At 35.2% G+C, this 24,423-nt stretch overlaps 1 protein-coding gene across 1 annotated transcript; it reads left to right on the forward strand.

Moving 5' to 3' along the window:
* Positions 1 to 1,527: 1,527 nt before the first annotated feature.
* On the forward strand, positions 1,528 to 24,022 carry LOC117913121 (neurochondrin). The gene is made up of 18 exons (XM_034828048.1): positions 1,528 to 1,699; positions 2,000 to 2,174; positions 3,059 to 3,221; positions 10,481 to 10,617; positions 12,997 to 13,100; positions 13,269 to 13,364; positions 14,451 to 14,544; positions 15,408 to 15,528; positions 15,621 to 15,820; positions 16,563 to 16,654; positions 16,725 to 16,780; positions 19,249 to 19,338; positions 19,421 to 19,520; positions 19,856 to 19,960; positions 20,044 to 20,116; positions 23,024 to 23,187; positions 23,432 to 23,486; positions 23,648 to 24,022. Exons 1-18 carry the CDS (start codon positions 1,697 to 1,699, stop codon positions 23,707 to 23,709), a joined length of 1,890 nt encoding a protein of 629 aa, XP_034683939.1. The 5' UTR covers positions 1,528 to 1,696; the 3' UTR covers positions 23,710 to 24,022.
* The last annotated feature ends 401 nt before the right edge of the window (positions 24,023 to 24,423 follow it).

The following is a 24,423-nucleotide window of genomic DNA, read 5'->3' on the forward strand; positions in this document are numbered from 1 at the left end:
GAAAAAGACATAGGAAACCTTGTGCAATGAAATGGCGAGTGGAAGAATTTGTACCAAAGTTTTGTTGTCTAGGGCAAATAGAAACTCTATTTTTGAACACTTTTGCAATAGTTAAGGTAACTTCAAACCCGATTTTAGATCTCCAACAACAAGATTGAGCTCTCAGCATTGAGTGGTTGAAGTTTTCTTGTCATTTTCATTTCGAAGGCCTCCTTAACTTCACTCTAAATGACACTTTGCAATGATTTGTGAATGGAAATTATGTAGACAAACAAATTTTATATGTGAAAGATATCTTTGCATGTCTTTTGGAAGTTTTGCATAGGACTGCAAAATGCAACAAAGGCGGTGCCATTGAGTAGTGAAAATAAAAAATGTTTGTTAAGTTAAAAATCATAAGGACTTTTTAGGGACACAAAAAAAAAAAAAAATGCTTACAAAACTAAAAGTGGAAAAAAAACCCTAATATTGGCAAAAGTTAGAGTGAAATAAATAAATAAATTATGAACAACATAACGAGTTGATCCCTTCAATGGTGTGTAAGCACCTTGGGGTTCATTCCAAGTTTACTCGTAGCCAAAAAAAGGTATGTATTAGAAAGAATGCTTTAAAGAATTAAATAAAATTGGAATAATAAACATGACAATGTATTATTGCGGCAAAATGTCCAGCTAAGTAAATCAAAACAATTTTAGAGTTAACTTATTCTTTATCTATATTTCATTTACTTTATAATACTATCAAAATTTTAAAATTGAAGATAGTAAATGTTTTTTTTTAGTACCTTAGTATTTTTTTAACAATTTTTAAAAGTTCTTTTTAAGAGTTTTTATATTGTATACTTTTTTTTTTTTTTTTAAATGGAAAGACCGATGTATCAAATTAACACTCAAGAGTGTGTTTCATAAAATATAATATTTATTACTTAATGATTTAAATTGAATTTTAAGATAAATTATTCTCGAGTTGTTGAATTAAAATTTACTTATTGATTTATATTTTTTAAATATTAAAGATGTTTAGTAAAATTAATTTAAAATTGATTCTAAATCATCAAATTAACATATTCACCCTCGTTAATTTTAACTAAAATTTATCTTTATTGATTTTAACTAACATTTATTTTCATTGGTTTTAAATAATAAATTTATTTATTAAACATTTATATTTAAAATAAGATAAATGTATAAGATAATCATAAAATGTTTATTATAAAAAATGAATTATAGATGTGGAGCCATGGTATACCTTTGTTAGAAATGGAAAATTGAGGTAAAAAGGCATGAAATAAAAAAAATTTAATTATTTATTTTAATGTGAAATATTATTTTTAAATTTAAAATATTATTTTTAAATATATTTAATTAATTCAATGATTTAAATTAAATTATTAAATTGATTTTTCAAATACTAAAAATAAAACAAAGCAAAGAAAAAGCGGTTAATTTAAATATAATTTCCCCAATATTAGTATGCAGAAATTAAATGCCACTTAAAATTAAAACGACGCCTTCCAGAGGGTAGTAGCCGCCGAAACACTCCCCCACTTTACAGGCGTCTCTGGAAACCTCGAAACCGTTCCCTTGGAGAGAAATTGTTCGGCTTCCGAGAAAAAAAAAACAGACAAAAAGAAAATCGCTACAAAAATCTCTGTTCACCTCATATCTTCGATCAATCCTTCATCCTTTCCCTTTCCATGGTTAGAAATATATATTCTTCTCTCTTTACCCTTTGGTTGGCGAGAAAATGGAAGAAAAGAGATTTGGATTTTCAATTCTGTTGTTTTTGTGTTGGTTTTTTGTTTTCAAATGAATAGCAACTCTCAGTTCAACTGAGAAGTTGAGTGGAAGCTTTTTGATTTTGTTTTTGCTTTTGGTTCTCAAATAATGCAGAAGTGGAGGTCCAAAAATTTTGTTTATTTTCTTTTTATGCGCTTTATCGAAAACCAAACAGACCGTTGCTTGCTCCCTCGGTATTGATTTTCTATATTCGATTACAGGAACAATCTCCTTCTCTGGAAGATTGCTTGAAGCTCTTGAAAGGCGAAAGGGATGAACAACGACTCGCAGGCCTGCTCCTTGTCACTAAATTTTGCAAGGGCGACGACAATGCTGCCCTTCGTAGGGTTTACAATGCGGTCGGAATTGGGTTTCTCGATCGCCTGTTAAGGACCGGTAAATCTCTTCATCCGTTGTTTGGTACATGAGAAAATGCCAGGAAAAGATATTGACCTTTTGATTGTGGTTTTAGTTTCATGGCTTCAATTGGTAATCCGTTAATGGTCCATTTGGTTCCTAGAAAACGTAGGGTAAGCAGAGAATTTAAAGTATTGATTTTTTTTTTTTTCCTAAATGGATAATTCAGTTTTAGCTCCTAAAGAAGTTCTTTTATGTTACCCTTATCTTTAACAACTGTTAAGGACAGAAGATTCATCCTTTTTCTGATTAAATTCTTCCAAGTGCCAGAATGGGAGAAAGGAAGTGATCCCAATTCCTTTCAGTTGGCTAAATTCCTTTTCATGAAGGATTTGGTTGCAAACAAAGTGTTAATGCTCCATTTTCCTTTTGAGTGACTAGAATAAGAGCAATGCAGAGAGATTGAAAATTCTAAAAATTTCAGTCTGTATTGTTCGGGACAGTGAAAGCAAAATATCCAACTTTTTATTTTATTTTATTTTGATAAATATCAACACTTAGCTGGGCCTTAAACTATTGGTTTAGCTGCTGAATTTTCAGTCTTTTAGGAAAGATAAACAACATAAAACACTAAGCTTAGTTTGACTACTGCGGAAATGTTGGAAAAGAAAAAGGAATTAAATTTGAATCCTTAGGTTTTTCATTCTGTAGGACTGAGAAAACAAAAACCTCCACTCATCCGAGTCTAATAAAGCTATCTTCCATAATTTGCAGTTGAGTTTTTGTCAAACCCATGAAAATGTAAGATTCAAGGTTTTATTTATTTTCTTTTCCTCTATTTTCTTGAAATCAAACAGAAGAGTAAATTTTCTTTAAAAAAATTCAATTTGTTTTGCCAAGGCTGATGTTGTGGATTTTTTAAGGGATGGGGAAAGGAACTATTAGTAGCAGTGGAGGTGACAACAGAGATGCATATTTGCAACTATCAGTTACTGTTCTTGCTGCATTCTGTCGTGTTCCGGAGATTGCTTCATCTGAAGATATGGTCTTAAAGATCCCTTTGATATTGGAAATTTTGTCCAAGCAGTAAGGTTCTCATCCTCAACTTATTTTTCTCTGCAGTTGATGAATTCTGATTATTTTGAATAGTTCTTATTTTTACACCATAACTTTGATGTTTCTCTTTTTGTTTTTTATTTTTAATATGTTCCCAACCAGTTCCAAATTATTGGTGCACTTATTGTTTTGAAGAGGTAGAGAGGAATACATCTTGCATGGGAGCTGAGAAAAACCAAAAAATAAAATGTTGGATTATAATGACAGTCTTTTTAATGTAAGGTGGAAATATCAAACCAAAAAATTGGGAAACTAAGGTGTTATGGTAGTGGTTTTTCTCCTTCTTGGTGTTATTGGGTGCTTCCTTCTTTGGTTAGGCAGACTCCCTTAAGTTGTATGGAAGAACACGCAAGAATTATAGTGTTGCCCCTTTATGTATTTTTTGAACAATTTGGAAGGAAAAGAATCAAAGAGCATTCAAAAACGAGAAGTAGCTAGTTCACTTGTTAGCTTCTTCGTTAGAAGCTTGTTGTCATGGATTAGGATGTATATAGAAGAAGTATCAATGCCTTTAATCAATTTTGTAGATGGGATGGGATCTAGATGAGGGAGGGAACGGTTTTTTTTTGTGTTTTCCTTCCTTCAAGCTATGCCTTTTGTTATCCTTTGTATACGACTGTATAGTTCTTTATATTTTATGTACGTTCTCTTTCTAAAATTTTTTTTTTGGATCAGTCCAAGTTGTTGTTGGATCAACCTACACAAGCTTGACTAACCAAACCACACTTCTTCAACTCAATTGATGTATCGAATCTTGGGATCAGTCATGCAATAACCTTTCATCTTAGTTTCTCTTTTTTTATTCAAATCTCTTGCCCAAAACAAGTAATTGACTCATCTTATTGTCCTAAAAATGGTAATGACTCATTTCTTAATTCTTCAATCAACGTTAAAAAACCATATTAAATATTCATCCTAATATAATCTCGTTGTTTCCATCTTTGGTGTTCTCATAAATCCGTTGGCCTTGACTATGTCTTGCAACACTCAACTGTTGTTTTTCTTTTTCTTTTTTTTACTTAATGGCCTTAAAGGCATAGATTTATGGCTAAGGCCTTCCAAAAGTTACTCTAGGGCTTTAAAACTTGATACCAAAAGCTCTAAAATATGGGAATGAGTTTTGTTCAAACATTATATACGCTATAGACCAAAATCCTAACTTCTTAAGCTTTCTAGGAAAAGTGGTTATTCAACATGATATCATAGTTTGGTTAACTAGAGGTCTAAGGTTTAAGTACTTCCTCATCCATTTATTTGTTTAATTATTTGTGATTACAAGTCCTTCCCTTGTCTCTTGTACTTTGGTGTGTTGCTTCTTTAGCACTTGCTTTTAGAATCTTATTTTTTGCATATAAAAAAATTACTTGTATCACAAATTATAATGTCTCTCATGTGTGGTGTATGGGGTCACATGTGAGAGGGGTATTAGAGCATGTTATATATTATGGGTTCTAATCTTAATAGCTTAAGCTTTTATAAAAATTGATAGTTTAACAAGTTTAGGAGTCGAAAATTGTAGAAAGTGTGGTTATAGGGTCACACATAAGAGGTGTGTACATTGTGAGCCCAAATCCTAACAATTTAAGTTTTTAAGAAAGATGGTAGTTCAACAAGTTTAAGAAATCGAAAATCGATAACAACTGCTTTGGTCTATGCCCCCCATGTACAGGTATGAGGCTGCACATAGTGGGGTATTAGGGCATGATATATATTGTGAGCCTGAATTGTAACAGCTTAAGCTTTTAGGAAATTGGTGGGTTAACAAGTTTAGGAATTGAAAATTGTAGAAAGAATGGTTACCTTATAATTTATATAACAACCAAAACAAATAGTATGGAGTCCTCTTAAGACTCTTGATCATCCATCCTGTAATTGCATTCTCTTTTTTGCTCCGCTTCATTTTCTTTGAGTTTGAAGGAATAGAGACAAAACATGGAGACAAAATGTGTAATGGGTATTTTGGTTGATGCTTTTCTCATTGCTTGTTGCCTAATGAATTGTAACCATCCACAGTTTTGAATAACCAGGCCTTAAAACTCTATTTTATTTCCTGATCTCTTATTATTTTTACTTTTAGCAAGAACATTTGGTTGTTCTTGCTTTGTCCATAATCTTCATCCACATCAAGACAAATCTTCTCCCCATTCCATTAAATGCATTTTTCTTGGATATTCTCAAATACCAAAAGGTTACAAATGTATTGATCCTATTAATGAGAAGTACTTTGTGTGTTGACCCTATTACCTAGAAGTCCTTTGTGAGTGCTGATATTAGTTTCTTTGAAAGCTCTCCTTGTTTCTCGACCATTATCTCCTAACTGAATCTTTACCAATGACCTCTGATGTTATTATTACCTTTACCATGACCTGAAAACAGGGTTGATGTCTTCTTCACACTGCTAGAACCAGAATGAAAAGAAGACATTAATACACTGCGAATGGGAGTACACATTGCTGAGCATATTGTTCTTTGCCTCACCATAATATAAAGGCCATAAAGGAATTTGGCCACTTGAATATCATTAGAGAGTGACTGATAGATGTTTAACTCCTTCCACATCCCTTTGAAGGAACTGTAACCATTTTGATTGATAGCAAAGATGTTTTTATACAATTGATAAATTCTAGAAATATTTTTTTCTTGTGCAAATAGCATCAAGATCTCCTTTGCACTATCTAAAAACAAAACATTAGAATCTGTTCCAGTCTCTTCCATTACCATGTCATAATTGTGCAGCCATTTTGTTGCCACTCTTCAAATCCTTTTAACTCTTCTAGATGCGGAGATGCTCTAGTTTTCCTTTTGCTAGCACACAACAAATAATTAGGGCCATTCAACTTGACAGAGATGATTTGGATCCCCATGTTGTCACTTGTCTTACTTCACTAATTGTAGACATAGTAGTAAAGAAAATAGATTTGAAACACACCATTTTCATTTTTTCTTTTGCAAAAAACAATCCTTGAGCAATGTTCTAACAATCTTATCACACGTTCTTAGACATTATTGAGGCAGCCACAAAGACTGAAGCAGCCACAGCAAGGGGATTGATCACTAGAGCAGTCCCTAATACTTATTAACAGCCAATGAGGATAGGTTTTTAAGTGTAGTAGCAGCTAGGGTTAGGGTTTGTGATTTGTAGAGGTGCAACTGCAGTTTATGACAAACAGCAGCTAATTTTTGAACCTGCTGTCATGCCATGTTGAAAAGGAGAGAAAAAAAATGAAGAGGAAAAAAAAAGAAAGGATGAGACTAAACAAATATGAGCCCACAGCCTATTGCTAGATGGTTCTCTCTTGCATATTAACAAAATACAATGTAAATTACAAAATTACCCCTCTAATTAACGGAAGACATAAATATAATACTTTAACACCAAAAAGTAAACAGATTGTGGATGAGAAAAGGCGATCAAGGGAGGAAGGAGTTGTATTCAAGATAGACTTCGAAAAGGCTTATGACCATGTTAAATGGGATTTTTTGGATCATGTGTTGGAGAAGAAGGGATTTAGTCCTAAATGGAGGAAATGGATGAGAGGTTGTTTGTCGTCGGTCTCTTATGCTATTCTAGTGAATGGTAATGCTAAAGGGTGGGTCAAGGCATCTAGAGGTTTAAGGCAAGGTGACCCTTTATCCCCTTTCCTGTTCACTATTGTTGCAGATGTGTTGAGTAGAATGTTGTTGAAAGTTGAAGAAAGAAGTTTGCTGGAGGGCTTCTGGGTAGGTAGAAATAGGTGTAGGGTGTCTCATCTGCAATTCACAGACGATACCATCTTCTTTGCTAACTCTAGTGAGGAAGAATTGCAAACTCTTAAGAGTTTATTGTTAGTATTTGGTCAAGTTTCTGGGCTTAAAGTCAATCTTGATAAGAGTAATCTATTTGGTATCAACCTGGATCAGGATCATCTTTCTAGGTTAGCATTGTTGCTTGATTGCAAGGCTTCAGATTGGCCTATACTTTATCTGGGTCTTCCTTTGGGAGGGAATCCAATCGCTTGTGGTTTCTGGGACCCAGTGATTGAGAGAATTTCTAGGAGATTAGACGGGTGGCAAAAGGCTTACTTATCTTTCGGTGGTAGGATTACTCTCCTACACTCATGTCTATCCCATATCCCTAGCTACTTTCTTTCTCTGTTTAAGATTCCTGCTTCAGTGGCTGCAAAAATTGAGAGGATGCAAAGGAACTTTCTTTGGTCAGGGATTGGGGAAGGCAAAAGAGACCATCTTGTTAGATGGGATGTTGTGTGTAAGCCGAGGGTAAAAGGGGGTTTGGGGATTGGGAAGATTCCTTTAAGGAATTCCAATCAAAAAAAAAAAAAAAGATTCCTTTAAGGAATCGCGCTCTTTTAGGGAAATGGTTGTGGAGGTATCCTAGGGAGAGTACAACTCTATGGCATCAGGTCATTCTTAGCATATATGGGACACACTCAAATGGTTGGGATGCCAACACTTTAGTCAGGTGGTCACATCGTTGCCCTTGGAAGGCCATTGCACAAGTCTTTCAGGATTTTTCCAAGTATACTCGGTTGGTCGTAGGAAACGGGGAAAGAATTCGCTTTTGGGAAGATTTATGGTGGGGGACCAAATCTTCAAAGACCAATATCCAAGACTATTTAGAGTAGTAATGGATAAAAGTGTTCCCATATTTCAATTCTTGGTTCGGATCGCCCTTTCTCATGGAACTTTAATTTCCGTCGTAGTCTAACCGATTATGAGATAGAAGATCTAGAACGCCTCATGTGTTCTATTGATTGTATGAATTTATCCACCTCCGCTTCAGATGCGAGATCTTGGTCCTTATTGTCTTCAGGACTGTTTACAGTCAAGTCCTTCTTTACAGCCTTATCCCAATCATCTGATTCATCTTCTTTGATCCCTTATAAGTTTGTATGGAAATCTCAAGTTCCCTTCAAAGTTAAGGCCTTTGTCTGGCTTGTGGCACACAAGAAGGTAAATACCAACGACTTGCTACAATTGAGGAGACTCCACAAAGCTCTTAGCCCTGACATCTGTAAGTTGTGTATGGGGCAAGGAGAATCTGCAGATCACCTATTCCTTCATTGTTGTGTGACTTTGGGGTTGTGGCACAGACTTTTTCAGCTAGCCAAGATGGATTGGGTCCCTCCGAAAAGCATTTCAGACATGATGTTCATCAATTATAAAGGCTTTGGCAAATCCAAGAGAGGGTTGGTTTTGTGGCAAAATGCGTGCATAACTTTAATTTGGGTTGTGTGGCGGGAAAGGAATGCTAGGATATTTGAGGACAAAGCTAGGAATTCAGAGAATCTTTGGGACTCCATTCATTTCATCGCTTCGTTTTGGGCTTTTTGCTCAACGGGGTTTAAGGGCATTCCCCTTAACGTTTTACAACTAGATTGGCTAGCAGTGTGTAGGTCCAATGAGACGGTGTAGTGTCATGTTATCTTATTGTGTTGTTCAGTTTTTAATTCTGGCGGGAGGATTTCTCATCCTCCTTATGTACTATTTTATCTTATCAATATATTCATGTGTGGTTTCCTATCAAAAAAAAAAACACCAAAAAGTAAACACATCCAGTTACTGTTCCATGTGCTAGTTCCTGTGTGGAGACCACTTCTTGTTTAGGAAAACCATAGGATGGTTGTCTACAATCAAATAGGCGGGCTAGGGTTTTAATCTATCAGGGTTTTAGGAGAGGAATAAGGAATAAAAATTATGGCAATGGGGATAAAACATAGGAAAAGAAGAGATAAAGAAGGAAGATATGAAACCTTAGAGTCTCACTAAGGCCTTGTAGGAATGTCATGCAGAAGAAAAGTAATGGATTCTTACCATTGAAAATTGCAATGTGTGCACACACACAAAATAAAAAAACTTAAGATTATTGATTATCAATCCTTAATCTTCTTTGATATCAATTAATCTTATTTATAAGCTTTAAAAACCCTAAAATAGAATAAAACTATGAAAAGGTAAATCTAACCTATGTAGTAACTTATTAAGACTACTATTCTTTTTATAAGACTATTTCAAAAAATTAAAATAAATCATATTTTTTTTTAAATTAGAAACTTACTTTATAGAAACTTATTGTAATAAAGTTTCTAATAAAATTTTTTGTAGATTCGAAGGACTCAAAATAGAAACTTTAGAATCAATAAATTATTTTAGAAAATAGATGGTTTGAAACTTCGTTTAAGGAGAATTTTGAAACTTCTGAAATTGTAGTACTTTATTTTTTTTTCCTTTCATTCCTTTTCTTGAATACATTTGGCGGGACTCATCCCCATCACTTGTGTTGATTCTCTTATGAGTTTCTTTTTCCAATTGTAATTTTTTTAAATTTGCAAAAACTATAGTTTGTTGCATGATGAGTTCTTTTCCAAAAAATTATTTGTCCTTGATTTTAGTCTATAAATGGGAATAAGAGCAATTTCTCATTTCTAAAGAAAAATTAGAGTTTGCTATAGAATGAGTAGTTATCAGTTATCACTACCTACTTCTAGTTGGCGGATTTGACAATTTGTTTTGGAAGGATGCCTTATTAATAATTTAGAAGTGCCAAAATGTGGCCTAACTTATCAAAGCAAGACCTTCATTTTTCAAGGTTGCTTGAGTGTATATATGGACTTTTATGTGAGGTATAATATGTTTTTGATATCTTTTATGATATATATATAGTATCGACTAAAATGGATATGGATCCTTAGAGAGAGAAGCCATGAAGGTAGAATCCATTTGCTTTTGTTGACACAGTTGGAATTATGTTATTGGTTTATTTAAATGGTACATTACATAGAAAAAAATTAAAACCAACTAAAGGCTCACTAAATAAGACCATCAACTCTATTGCAATAATGATGTGTGTGGATTAATAGGTCTTTTGCTTGCCACCCCAAATAGTTTATAGAAGGTTTTGTTTAGTTTTCTAGTCATGTTCTGTTCCAATGAAGATATTCCTGCTCCCAAGTTTGTAAAGTCCATTATGTACTAATTGATCAATGATAATCTTAAAACATGCTTTTTCTCTTTTAATATTACTTTTTATTTTTCATTTTTTGATAAGTAAAAGCATGTTCTTGCTTTAGGCTATTTCATTGGGATGTCAGTCCTGTTTCTTGTTGCTATAGATACACAGTTGATGGTTGATGTGCAAACATTCTGTGTTCAGGTTATTTGAAGTGTGAAAAGAAAGCCTGTCATCTCGTATGCTCCTTGACTTCCCCTGATTAATTTTTGTTTGAACGCAGATCAGGCTCACATGTTGTTGAAGAGTGCTACGAATTTTTATTTCTTGTGTCTACTTCTTGTGAAGATGGAGTCTCAGCATTGTACAAATCTGGAGGCTTAAGGGTGCTAGCTTCTCAAATGTCTACTTTGGCAGATGGTATTTAAAATTAATTTTAATTGAACTATGACAACACTTAAACAGATTATGTTAAAAATCCACAGGTGCATGTAATTATCAGCTTTTGCTAGTATTCATTGTGATTGCATCCCTGAGCCTTGTTAGCTTCATGTCTTTCTGGTGAAGAGTCAATGTAATATGATATTTATCATCATCGACAAGTAACTTCTTGTTTGTAAAAAAATTTCACAAATGGAGGGAGGAAGAAGCTGGTTCAGTGTTGATTCAAAACCCTTCCAGATTTCAATAGAGAAGGTCAAAGGTAGGTGGTTGGAAAGGTGTCAGAAGGGGGTTGAGGGTTTTCATCTTGGACCAGGTTTGGCAAGAAAGGCCTTTGCCCTTTGGTTGGAAGGGGCAGAGTCATGCTATCATGATAATGACAGAAAATCTTATAGAAAAGTTTGGATAGAGGGAGGGAGGGATTACAAGCTGGAGATGCGTAGCAGTAGAGTAGGAAGGTTCCTATTGTGCTCTGTTTTTTCCATGGAAGAGAAGAGGTTCACTTTGGTTTTTCTGTAAGGTAGGGGATTTCCAAGGGGCTGAGGGTTCTGGACAAAAAGTTGTGGAGCTTAGGGGTAGCTTCTCTTCAGAGGATTGAGCAAGTAGCTCAAGTGGCTAGTTTCCAGTTGCAGAAGAATGGGGAGGGAGCCCCTAACAAAGCAGTTTCTTATGCAGAGATGGTAAGCAGTGACTGGTGAGGTGGTTGAAGTAGAGTAGATTCAAACGGGAATGGAGAAATCAACAAAAATATGGAATGCCTACTGTAGTGCCTCATGGGTAGATGGGTTGGCCTTTTAGATAAGATCCAGAACATGTTTTTGCTGAAAACATGAACAATGTTTAATTGGCACTTGAAGGATAATCTCCATTTGGCTTTGATGGGTGGATCCCTCATTCTGTTTTGAGTTCAAGAAGTTCTTTGATGCTGAAAGGGTGTTGCAGTTGGGTATGGGAAACTTCAGGGAGAAGCGTCTAGAGATGGGTTCAAGAAGCTGGTTGTTTTAGGAATGACGTCTGTGCCCAAGAAGGTTAAGGAATGAGGTCCCTAGTTGTTGCTAAAGACTCTTAGGTAGCAGAGATGTGGGAGCAGGTTGAGGAAGGGGGCCAGTGGAATCCCTCCTTTTATGGATAGTTCCATGATTAGGAATTGGAAGGAGTAGAAGCATTTTGTCAAAGACTACACTCTAGTTGAATTAGAATGGAGGAAGAGGATAGATTAGGTTGGAAGGAAATCAAGAGTGGCATGTTCACTATCAAATCTTTCTATACTTCCTTCTCCCAGGGAAGAAGTGAGTCTTTCCTAACAAACTTAGTTTGAAACTCGTGGGTGCCAATGAAGGTGGGTTTCTTAGCTTTGGAAGTTGTTTGCAGAAGGATTTTAACACTTGATTAGCTTAAAAGCTGGAAATGGAATATAACAAATAGATGTTACATGTGTTAATGGGAAGAAGAGTTGGCTGAACATATGTTCCTTATCTATTCCAAAGCGAGAATCCCTGGCAATTGGTGTTTTTTTTGTATGGAGTGGCTTGGATGATGCACTCTTTTGTAAGAGAAACCATTCTGATTGACATGACTCTTTTGTGGGGAAGAAGCAAAAGAAAGCTTGGAGGACCGCTCCTTTGTACCTGTTTCAGACGTTATGGAATGAAAGAAATAGGAGAGAGCATTCAAAGATGAAATATAGTTAGATGAAGCAATCAAATCTACCTTTATGTGCAATTTTTGGATTGGGTTAGAGTGTACATAGATGATTGTTTTATGATCATGATAGACTTTGTAGATTGGTTGAGTTCTATGTAAGGTTAGGTAGGTGGTTTTTTGTTTTCTTTTCCCCTCTTTGCTCATCTGTTACTGCTATTTGTATATATCGTGTGTACTTTGGTGTGCCCTATTTCAAGCACTTTTAATATAATCTCGTTTTGCCTATCAAAAATGTTTTTCTGGTGCAATCTGAATAAGTTGGGTAACCATGGGGTTGTGGGAACTTTTTTTCCTTTTCTTTTAATTTGTAAATAATAGAATGATTAAAGTGTGCCTAGCAAAAAGTGGGTGGGTGGGGGTGGGTGGGTGTTGGAGGGTGCAATCCAAGTACATAGGATGCACAGAAGGAGCACCAGGTTTTCCTCCTAACCTCCTCATGAGCCCTCAATAAGATAAAAAAAAAAGAAAGATTAGTAATCCTTTAGGGACCCTAGACCACTCAAAGATTGTCGGCTGATGTGTTCATTGTGATTAGAACCTTCTATAGTTTGTTTGCTACCTTTTGGAACAAAAGATACATAGATTCATGGGACCATGGACCTTGTAACTTAGTTCTGATTTGCATAAAAGTTATGTGATGCAATTTTTCTGCAGGTTCGCACTCACAGGAACTGGCTATGAAACTTGTGCAGTTGATGCTTAGTACAGTGTCCCTGGACATCATTAATAATGAATATTCATCAGAACTGTCAATGATGGTGAGTCTAAATTTATTTAGCTGTGTACTTTATCCTTCATCATAATTTAGTTTGTTATTATGTTTCTTAGAATGTACTCTTTTGGCAATTATGTTTCTGTTAAATTTCATTTTGTGTTCAAGCTTCATTGGTTCATAAATTTTTAAGCTTTTGCTTATTGTGTTTCAGGTGGCTGTAATAGCAAGGGAATTCGCTGTGTTGCATGACGCCCTGAAATTTGAAGCACTCCACCTGCTTTCTGCTATCCTCTCCTCAAAATATTCTGTATGCTAGTTTCTTTTGATGTTTCTGAGAAGAATAGTTTAATGCTAGGTTACACATGCTTTCAGTTTTGATCAAAATATCATGCTATTGTTTGTTGGCTCGAGAACTGGACTGAATTTCAGACTATATTTAATTGTCCAACTTTAAGGTGGACTTAGTTTCTAACTGTACAATATATTGTCCTTAGGGATTTTAATTTGGACAATTTTGAGATATCTCATATTTTGAGACATTTCCTAAGATTGAATTTTTGAAACATCTTAGTTCAATACAAAGTTTTCAATGAACTATAGAGGCAATAAGGTTATGATAGGATAAATGGATAAAATGACCAAGACTGTGTTTTGATGCAAGGTTCTTAGGAATGGCCACATTGTACACGTATCCCACATCCAGACCTTTGTCATGTCATATCTGACATGACACTTTACATACATTAGAGTGTCCATGTATGATAATCTAAAACCATGTATGCTATATACCTGTCTTCAAAATGCATGGATATTTTACATGCTTTAAAATGTCCTTATAACATATATTCTATCAGCCAGATATTCTATATATCCGACTTTAAAACTCATCTTTATATAACCACCACTTTGCTGCTTGCTGAGCCCCTCTCACCACAAGCTCATCCAAAAGTTATTTTGATGTTCATAATCATAGTTTTAAAAGGCGCAAGGTGCAACACAAGGCACACTTGAATGAAGTGAAATGTGACTTAGGATGCATATCAATTTTATAAAATATGATCCAAAATCTAATCTAATTAACAAAAAAAATAAGATTCCAAACATTTAAAAAAAAAAAAATTCAATAAAAAAGTAATGAAATTTATAAAATTTTAATATACTATTAGAAAATTTCAAGAGTAGAAGTGTTGAAACAGGCAAAAATAAAGTAGACAAGGCATGCTTCTCTAACAAGGCACGCCTCTCTAACAAGGCACGCCTCTCTAACAAGGCACATGCCTTGGCAAGCCAGGTGCTATAACTACTATGTTCTGAATGTTGGTGAAATACTTTTCTTTTCTTGTTAGTCCGCTGCATTAAATATGATTGTAGCATCTTCTTGATTCTTTTCCAGGCACCAGTGCATGACACTCTTCGCATAATGTCAAATGACATTTGGTCAACTTATGTGCGAATTGGTATTGTGGCCATTTTACAGAATCGTGTTGGTATGTTATAGGAACTTGTCTTGTGCATTGAGTAATGTATTATTATTTTTTCCGCTGACAGAATTCCTTATTCTTAAGATGGTAAGATTTCCATATGAATCTTTTGTTTTCCCTAATGGATGACAATATTTAATTTCTTTCATGGTTAATAAATTATTTGGGTCAGTAAATGTCTCCATCTCTTGTTTACTGCATTTCTATGAATCCTAGTCGAGGACTGTCAGTCGTCATTAGAGGCCTCTACGATTGGTTTTTTCATTTTTGTTTTAATCATCTATTTATAATCAGGTTTAACTTGCTGTTGCTGTGTCATATATTCTGTTTGTTTATAGGATGCCTTTGAAGAAAATAGTAAGATGGAATGCCATCCAAATCAGGCAAGTGCTTTTAAGACATGTGGGATTAGATTATCAGGTGTCAGTTTCAATGATGGTAAAGAGAAGTAGAAAATGGGTTACACAAAACCAGGATACATCTATTCCAGATGTCTTAGGTGTCTTAAACCCCTGGGAAAACCATTTAGGCAATTTGTAAATGTGTCAATGTTGATTTGGATTATTTCTGATGCCTATCAAAGTGGGAGCATGGGAGTGATTCTTAGAGGCTGTGAAAGTTTATAGCTACATATTTGCATCTAAGGGTACTTCTAATGTAATGCTTCGTTCTTCCTTTTGTTCTGAACAGAATTTTTTTATTCTATGTAAACAACATGATGTATCCGTTGGAATTATTATCTCCAGAGTATATTTTGTTCACTGATAATATTATATCCTCTTCAATGTTTTTCTATACACAACACAATGATTTTTATCTTCCAGGTTGAAGTTTCACTAATGTGTCCCTTTATATGGACTAATGTGCAGCACCTGCTGAAAAGCTTCAGGCTTTGATCCTGGCAGAGTCTGTGATATCTATACTGGGGGAGAGGTGGCTGCTTGGTCAGATGAACTTATCTGATGCAAAAGACTCTGTTCCTGCTGACCGGTAAACTATGCACGTTAATGTTGGTGAATTTTTTTTACCATTCCTTGCTCAGTGGGTCACATGGTTCATTTTAATTTCATTTTTTTTTCCAGGTGTCTTTTACTCGTCTTAGAGTCATCGAGGGTTGAAGTTGCTGTTTTGTTGAATGAGCTTGCCTACCTGAAATATGAAACTTCTAATAACTCTTCATCCAATGCTGAAATAATTCCTTTAAAGCAACGGAACCTGGCTATTGCTTTTTCTTTGATAGAGAAGACAATTAAGCTTATCTCAAATGTAGTTGAAGATGAAGGTACATTTGTGTTTCCTAGTTTAGCCAGCATGTGAGCTCTACCCTTTTCTGTGTGGGAACCATCAAGGAAATCTGTAATCTTAGCCATAGTATGTTAAAAAAAATTTCATCATTAAGCTTAGTTGCCATATTCATGGAGTTTGGCAGACACAATAATTAATAGCAGTCATGCACTTTCTTTAAAAACCTGAAAAATCATCTTTATATAATACTATCTAAAAGCAGGGAGGATTTTGGGTAAGCCTCCAAAATTTTTCAAAAAATACCCCATTTTGGGAGTCAATCACACACACTTATTAAGGTAGATTCTCTCCTTTTAAGTCAGTTGAATAGGTATTACCCTCTAATTTTGATGCAAGTGTGATTTTTAAAGACGGGATCAATAAAAAAAAATTAATGTCAACATGTATTCAATAAGAGATAATAATGCCATTGTGCTGGAATCATGTCTGATTAGGGGAAAGCTCATAGGAAAATTATTGAGAGCTCCCTTGTGGTAGTCTTGCCTTCATCTGAAAAGCCTCTACAATAACTTTCTATACATCTTGATCAACCAGATGCATTTCCTAAATCCAATCTCATTAAAATCCATCCAATCCTTTCAAATTAAACTTGCCCCTCCTTGTAGATTTTCAGCTTGTTTCTCTCACCTTGTTTAGCTGTATGGGAGCCCAATATTGTCAAATATATAGTTGTACCTTTTCTTAGTTGATCTGAATCCTTATTGTGAAATTATGTACAGTGAACCCGATTGAAGAAAACACTTTGTCGAAGGTTATCTCTGGGCTTAATGAGACAGTTGGTGTAGTTTTAGAGTATTTACAAGATGCAAAGGTAATGATCGAATAAGATCAAATTTAGTTTAGCCCCTCTTTATGAGTGTATTTATAATTGTAATTTGCAGGATCATGGACAAAAGAAAGGAGATGATCTCCTTGCTTCAGTGCGGCTTATTGGGAGGTATGCCTTTATGGTATCTCTTCCAAGGACTTCTATGTTTCTGTATGGCTTTTCACTGAATCAAGATTAGTGCATGAACTATTAGTGTTTTGCAGTTCACTTCAGTTGGATATAACTGAATTTTTAGTTGTGCAACTATTACTGGGAATTTATTGATATAATATGGTGTTTTGATGATTTAAAAAGTGTTTGAGCTTATTATATCAATAAGCTCGAACAATGTCTAAAATTAGTACCTTTGGGTGTGGTAAGACATAACAAAGTAAATTACTGGAATTCTGTAAGACAGATTGCTAAATGTTTGGACAAGCAAATTAAGCTTTGGGGTTTTCATGTGAAGACTTTAAGGTGAAAGGAGGTTTAGGGTTTGGGGAGTTCGGGTTTTAGATTAGAAAAAATAAAGAAAAAGTGACTGGTTGGGGCCTGAGACTGATTCTAACGGTGCTAAGAATTAGAGATTAAGGAGAAGAAGAGGAAAGGGAGAAGAAGAAACATAGCAACCATATCTATAAAGTATCAATAAACTGATCCCAAATTGCAATAATTTAACCCCCAACTCAAATTTTGGTATATTTTATTTATTTACAGGAAACAACATTTTGTTAAATAAAGGTACAAGAATGATAAACTGTCTTTCAAGTGAAACTAAAGTAGGGGTGAAATTGGTCAACCTGCTTGGAAGGTAAAACATCTTGCACAAAAACAGCTAATTCTTTGTCAACCTGTTAGTTTCATGAATGGTCTTTCTAGGAATCTGATTGAAACAACCATCTGAGCTTCTTGAAAGATCAGTAACTTTGTGGACTTCAAGTCTCTCTCTTACCTTTTGAGACCCCAGATAAAACAGTGGCTGTGTCTCTTTACACAGGAAATTTGTTGAAGAGGTCAAAGTTCTGTCCTCCATTAGACTTTCTAGTGAGGCTGAGGTTTCTGCCATTTTGGCTAAACCAGAACCAATTAGTTTGGGAAAAGCTCTCAACACATTGCCACAAAGATCCTTCAAAATGCTCCTGATTTGACATTCCCCGGATTGCTCAGCAAAACTCATCAATATTAAGCTTAAAACAGCTAGATGAAGGGGATTCCAATGGCATGTCCTTTCAGGGTTCTGCATGGTAGACTTAAAGGGAATGCCCTGAAAGTCCTGAGAATCCTTTGTCACTGATAAGGTACTGCACCTGCCAAGGGGATCTTTGACTATCCTAGAAATCACCTTTCACCCCTGCCAAATCATTTAGAGGATAGAAAACATCTCCCCTGGCTGTGGTACTTTGCTTCCAGAATTCTTATCTAGACCATTATAACCAATGGTGATCAAATCATTAGTACTCTTGGAGGAACCCTAGGAATACCTATCAATTGAATTAATCTGTGCCATAATCCCAAAGAAACAGGTTCTGAAGAAATGGGTGATTCACTTTCTCACCATTGTTGGAGCACAACACCTTGCTTCAGGCAAAGGGCAATAAATGGCCTCCTAACAGCAGTTCTTAGATATTGACCTTGTTAGCCACCAACCAGTCAGAAGCCTTGATTTCAGGTTGTCTTTGAGATTTCCAGATTAAGGAAGCCTGGGAGGAATAACTTGAGAAAGTCCTTAGAAAGGCATGCAAAAAGGACTTTGAGAGCAAGCTTGATGGAGCCAGATCCAAACCCTTGCATTAGGAAATAAAGGAAATGCACAGCAATGGATCAAAGAATACATGAGAGGAGAGATCAACAATTTTCTTGGTATGTTAAATTTGTCCCAGCTCCTGAAGAAGGTATGATCTAGGATATTTCAAGCAAAAGGCTAATCCCCTGAATTCTCCCAGAACTGATTTTCAAATTGTTACCAACAGAAAAGCAGTAAACAAATAAAATTTGCAAGTAAATATGGTGACTTGCAAACTCCATCTATAAATTTCTCTAAAATGGAAAGTTTCTCAATCTTGTAACCAGCTGATTTGCAAGGCTAGAGAACACTTCCAATTGGAGTCAAAGTATAAACTATATATCTGTAGGAACTTTTAGAGTATTGGAAATTTGAATGAAATAGAAACCAATTAGAAATAGGAAATTCCTAGTAAACAAGACTGAATTATGAGTATGACTCACCTACACCCTAACAAGAAACAAACCCATAAACAATTACCAACCCAGAAACCAAAAAATCCAAAATTTGCCTTGACAGGCTAATGCTCAGTACAATTGAAATAAAACTACAAAACCTAATTACTCAAACAACCACCACATGCACTTCTCCAAACCAAAATGGTTTTATGTTTGACTTAGGGTCCATACGGACCAAAACTCATGTTGTAGGCTTTCAAAGCCTTTCATACTTTGTTGATCAAATGTAAACAAAAAATTAAGAATGGTAGCACTTTGGAGTGTCTAAAAGAGGGAATTCCATAAATCATGATTGAAGTGTCAAGAACTCGTTGAAATTACCTGTTCTCTTTCAATCTAATGAATGCTTGTTTCAGCTATCTTGCAGAAACACCCCTTGCTTGCAGAGAGAAGGTTAGAGAACTTCTGGAGTTTATGCTCTCGATTGAAGGTGAAGATGAACCAAGGTTTTGACTGCTGTCAGAATATTGTTGTTTAATGAATTGACAATTAGAGCTGACATTAACTTGATCTATTTTGGAATGACAGACCTTTTTTCTCCATATGCTTTTTACTCCCAATGCTATGTCAAATAACAATGGAAATTGAAGGATGCAAAATTTTGGTATCTTGTGGAGGACAAAAAGCTGTAAGTATAATTTGGATCAATGTATATTTTCATACTGCTTCATGCTTGTAATATTGTTGTGATTTCAATCTAGCTGTTTTTCATCCATAAGATTTCTGCTCTTTAATTTTTCCCTTACTATCTCAGTACCATATGTGATGCCTTAGTTTGAAGACACCCTTAATTAGAGAATGGTACGAAAGAATACTGAGGATTTATTTTAACTTTCTATGCTTATTAATGCCTTATCATCACAAAGCCCAATTGCATGTATATGACTATATATCTATATATCTATTCTAAAGCATCGTATTAATATGTCGCCATTCTGATAAAAAAATGTCTTCTCTTTGCAGGTTGTGGAATGCCTCATAAAATTGATTGGTCCAAATGGTTGTATGATTGAGGATAAGGGTTGCATATTCTTGGCGTGTGATACAATTCTGAATCTTCTTCTCAAGGTAGTGAAATCATCACAGCAAGTCAATGTGGCTTATTTAGTATGAGAAATTATTAACGTCTTTTTGTTTCTTTTTATCACTAGAGAGATCAAATTAAATTTCGATTGGACGAATCTACTTCTGTTCATCTTCTGAAAGCATTAGCATATTGGACAGGTACTGTTTCAGTCACTGCCTTAAAATGAACGCGTCTCCAGTTCATTGTTATTTTTTCTTGTGAAAATTAGAATATGATCATATTTTTTTCTCACTGTGTAAGCTTTTGACATATTTTGATTTAAGATTATTATTTTCTTTATACAACAAATTGGGTAGTTGGAACTATTTATCAAGTGAGGAATAAAAGTGTTGTAATATTAGGCTAACAGTTGAATGAGAATGGTTAAAATCATGAAGGAAAGTTGAGACATAAGGTTCTCAAGGATGTTGAATTGGACTTGGCTGTCTTTTTTAAGAAGAAAAAGAGAAATTTATGTTTCCCTATCTGGTTTTTGTGAATGTGATGTAATACTAATATAGCATTAGCACTTGACATAATCTCTGTAATGGTTTGGAAGGTAGGGTTTATGGATGAAAAACTGTTTTAAAGAGGTTCAAACCACTGCCCACTCGTATGCTTGAGATGAAAATAATTTCTCCATTAATCAAGTGGTCACCTACTGTTTGCATCCTCTTATTGCAGTAGGCTGGATAACAAACTAGACAAATTATATATGCTTGCACTGAGACCCATTTGATGTCAAAAGTTGGAGAGGAACTCTATAATTTGAATTTTACTAGTGTCCACATCAACTAAAACTAAATGCAACCCAACCACATAGCAAAGAAGTTGGTCTTAGTTAATGGGATCCCCATAGATTTCTTTCATTGTTCTAGGGGTCTAAGGTAAGGCGATCCCCTGTCCCCTTATGTCTTTGTTTTTGCTATGGAGGCATTCAATTGTTTGATAATGAAGAAAAGGAAAGGGTGTTTCATTTCTGGTTTCAAGGTGGGGAGAGGCTGAGAGGGAGTGGAGGTGACTCATCTATTATATGCTAATGATACCATCATTTTCTATAAGACAAGCCAAGAGTAGCTATTGCATCTGAATTGGACTCTTATGTGCTTTGAGGTGATTTTTGGGCTGAAAATCAATATGGAGAAAAGTGAGCTTATTCCAGTTAGGAGGGTATGTGGAAGCGCTTGCTTTTGTTTTTGGTTGTCAGGTGGGAAGGCTTCCTTGTATGCATCTGGGCCTTCTGTTGAGCACCCCATTCAAATTGGCAGCAGTATAAAAAGAGGCGGAGAGATAGATTTTAGAAAAGATTGGCCTTGTGGAGTGGCCCTAGCTGTCAAAAGGGTGAGTTTCGTTCTAATTAGAAGCATGCTATCTACATGTCCTTATTGGTTATCCCAAGAAAGGTAAGCTTGAGACATGAGAATATTCATAGAGACTTCTTGTGGGGAGGTGGAGCTCTTGAGAGAAAACCTCATATGATCAATTGGTCAGTAGTTTGCATGGCTAAAAAAGGGGGGGCTTGGCATCAAGAATCTTTCTATTCTTAATACTACTCTTTGGGCAAGTGTAGTTTGAGATTTGCCTTAAAAAGAGTGTCTTTCTGGAAGTAAGTTATTATTGGGAAGTTTGGAGAATAAGGGGGAGGTTGGTGTTTTGGATGATAAGGGAATATTTTGGAGTGGGATTATGAAAGGCCATTTGGAGAAAATAAGAGGTTTTTAAAAGCAGAGTTCACTTTATTGTAGGGAATGAGAGGACTCATAGATTATGACAAGAGAGAGATTTTTTTGCACGAGAAGCAACATGGGGAAGGATATTGACCTTGGATCAGCCGAAAATGAGAGGGATGTCTTTAGGGAATAGATGTTGGATGTGTAAAAGGGAAGAACAGTTTATTGATCACTTTTATATTGCAAATCAGCAGGAATGTTGTGGCAGCTGTTTTTTTTTCTGTTTGGTATAGAATGGGTGATCCACTCTTCAACAAGTTGAGTTGGAATGAGCTCTTCGTCAAGAAGAGTGTGGTTGGCTACCCCTTTGTGGTTTTTTTTTTTTTTTTTTTTCTCTCCTCTTTTTGTGGGGGTGGGGGGGACAATTTGGCAGGAAAGAAATCAGAAGACATTTGAAGATGTATGAAAATTGGAACTAGTGCTCAAATACATTTTTGTGTAGTTTTTTGGAATGTGTACAGCTTTGTGTGGAAGATGCATCTATGTGTCTGATGGTTTTGTTTTGTTAGGTTCAAAGTAGGTGTGAGAATTTTTTTTTTTTTTTTTTTTTTTATAGTAAAATGGAAGCATCAAACACATTTTGCTTATATATTTTTTTTTAATAAAATAAAAGGAAGACACACATACATATACACTATTTGCTTATAATATATATTTTTTTAAATGAAAAGGAAGCATCATGGAAATTGAACTTCACACACACACACACACACACACACACACACACACACACACACACACCCACTCAATTTGCTTCAAACAGTGGCTTATACACAAACTACCATTTGATTCAAACAGTGGCTATTAAGATTGTCTTAACATTATCTTAATCCAGCCATTGAATGCCCTACTGAAAAATATGTAAAAAAATTTAATACAAGGGGGGAAAACATTACTGTAGCAGCATTCTATGGTGCATTGTAGACCCTCAGTATTTATAACTTGGGGGCAGATTTCAAATGTTTTTGGTACGGTTGGGTGAACTGACCTAGCTATTGCAATAAGTGCAGTGTAAAAGTATCAATCTTTGATTTGCAGTCTGAGGAAAGGATCTGGGTTTCTATTAATCGTCTGCCTAAAGTGATTAATAAAGAACAAAAAAATAAAAATAAATAAATAAATAAAAAGAAGAAGAACAAGCAGAAAGAATGAAAGAACTAGATGATTTTTCATAAATGTACTCTCTTGATAAAAATTGAGCTTGTCCAATGCAATTTTCCTAAAATGATGACTGCTACTATTAACCTTTTATTCTTTTTGTTCCAGCCTTTATACAAAAAACTGGGGAAAAAATTGAACAATTGATATTAACGGAAATTTCTGGATGATTTTCAGAGGAAACTGATGAATCATCTGTAGTTATGATGGCCTCAAGCATTTGTTCTCTGATATTTGATCATACATCAGAGCAGGCTCTTCTAAATCATCCCAACATTGATCATAGCACTATTGCTAGTCTGTCTCAGCTCATCGTGAGAAGTTTGGCTACATGTGCGCAGGTAACTAACTGCATGATGCTTTCAATCTAATGTGTAGTGAATGCCTAAAATGGATGACAAAGGCCTTAGCATTTGGCTAGTTTATACATTGAAGCGTTACAAGTTATATAGAAAGTGGATGAACTGAAGAGGCATGAATTTCAGTCTCCATTCTCCTGCATGTTTGATGGGATATTATAACACATTTTCTCATGATTTCATTATTGTCTCCTCACAAGTTGCCTCTTCATTGAATTCAATACAGAATATGGGTGATGATATGAAATCAGACTTGGATCTTCTTGACATTGTTACTGCAGGTTTGTCAAACATGTTTTTCCATGACTTGGACAGCATCAATTTATTTTGATTTAAATTTTTTTTTGTTTTAATTCCATTTTAATTTTTATGACTAAGTTTAGGAAGATCTCTGCACGTGACACCTGTTTTTATAAGATTCTGTGTTGTCAACTTGATGCAGGATATTCTCGATGGTCCCATAGGTTCCCCCATATAAAAGCAGCAGTTGGGAGATTGAGTTAATCATCCTTGAAAATAACATTTTGGTCTTCCCTTAACCACGCAGACTTGGTGCCTGGTATGAGTTTGAACTCTTTAGGAATCACCACACTGCTCCTGCTGTTGCCTTGTCTTCTCCTCTCTGCATGTTTGAATGGGTGAAGAGAAATTTATGTATACTATTTCATATTCAGGTGAAAAGAAAATTCTCCCTCCACCGGTACATATACATGTTATATGTTAAGCTTTTTAACATAATTTGCAATGGAATCAACATACTCAATCTCAAAAAAGGGTCTTCATGGTTTTCTAGGATCCTTTGGAAGCTTCTAGAACCTATGAAATTGTTGCCACTTTTTGAATTATAGTTTTTTTTGAAAAAAAATAAAATATTATGCTACGTTTATTTTCCAGGAACAATCTGCAATTTGGATGTCAGCAGTGAGAAAGCGGTGAAATAGTTTAGGAAAATTGGATAATGTTACTTGATTTTGCACACTTAGTGTGTGGTGGTGAACTCTTTGCCTATCAACTTAACGACGTGGAGATGGAGTTATAGCAGTCCTGCACGTTACTCATCAGCATACTTAATTAGCTGTTATAGCATGCAGCAGATAACGGAGACATATATAAAAAGTGTTCAGTGGGGGTGGGGGGTGGTTGTAAATCACTAGATAGTCGGTCTTTATTTAACTCAGCCCAAGCTCTACTTAGCTCAAGCAATGCCCAAAGACTAGA

This window comes from Vitis riparia, chromosome 4, assembly GCF_004353265.1.
Source record: "Vitis riparia cultivar Riparia Gloire de Montpellier isolate 1030 chromosome 4, EGFV_Vit.rip_1.0, whole genome shotgun sequence".
Lineage (NCBI taxonomy): Eukaryota > Viridiplantae > Streptophyta > Magnoliopsida > Vitales > Vitaceae > Vitis > Vitis riparia.

Coding starts and splice junctions, on each gene's coding strand:
- LOC117913121 (XM_034828048.1), top strand. Junction 3,222..10,480: donor TTGGAAATTTTGTCCAAGCA/GTAAGGTTCTCA, acceptor GTTTGAACGCAG/ATCAGGCTCACATGTTGTTG. Junction 16,655..16,724: donor AGTATTTACAAGATGCAAAG/GTAATGATCGAA, acceptor TGTAATTTGCAG/GATCATGGACAAAAGAAAGG.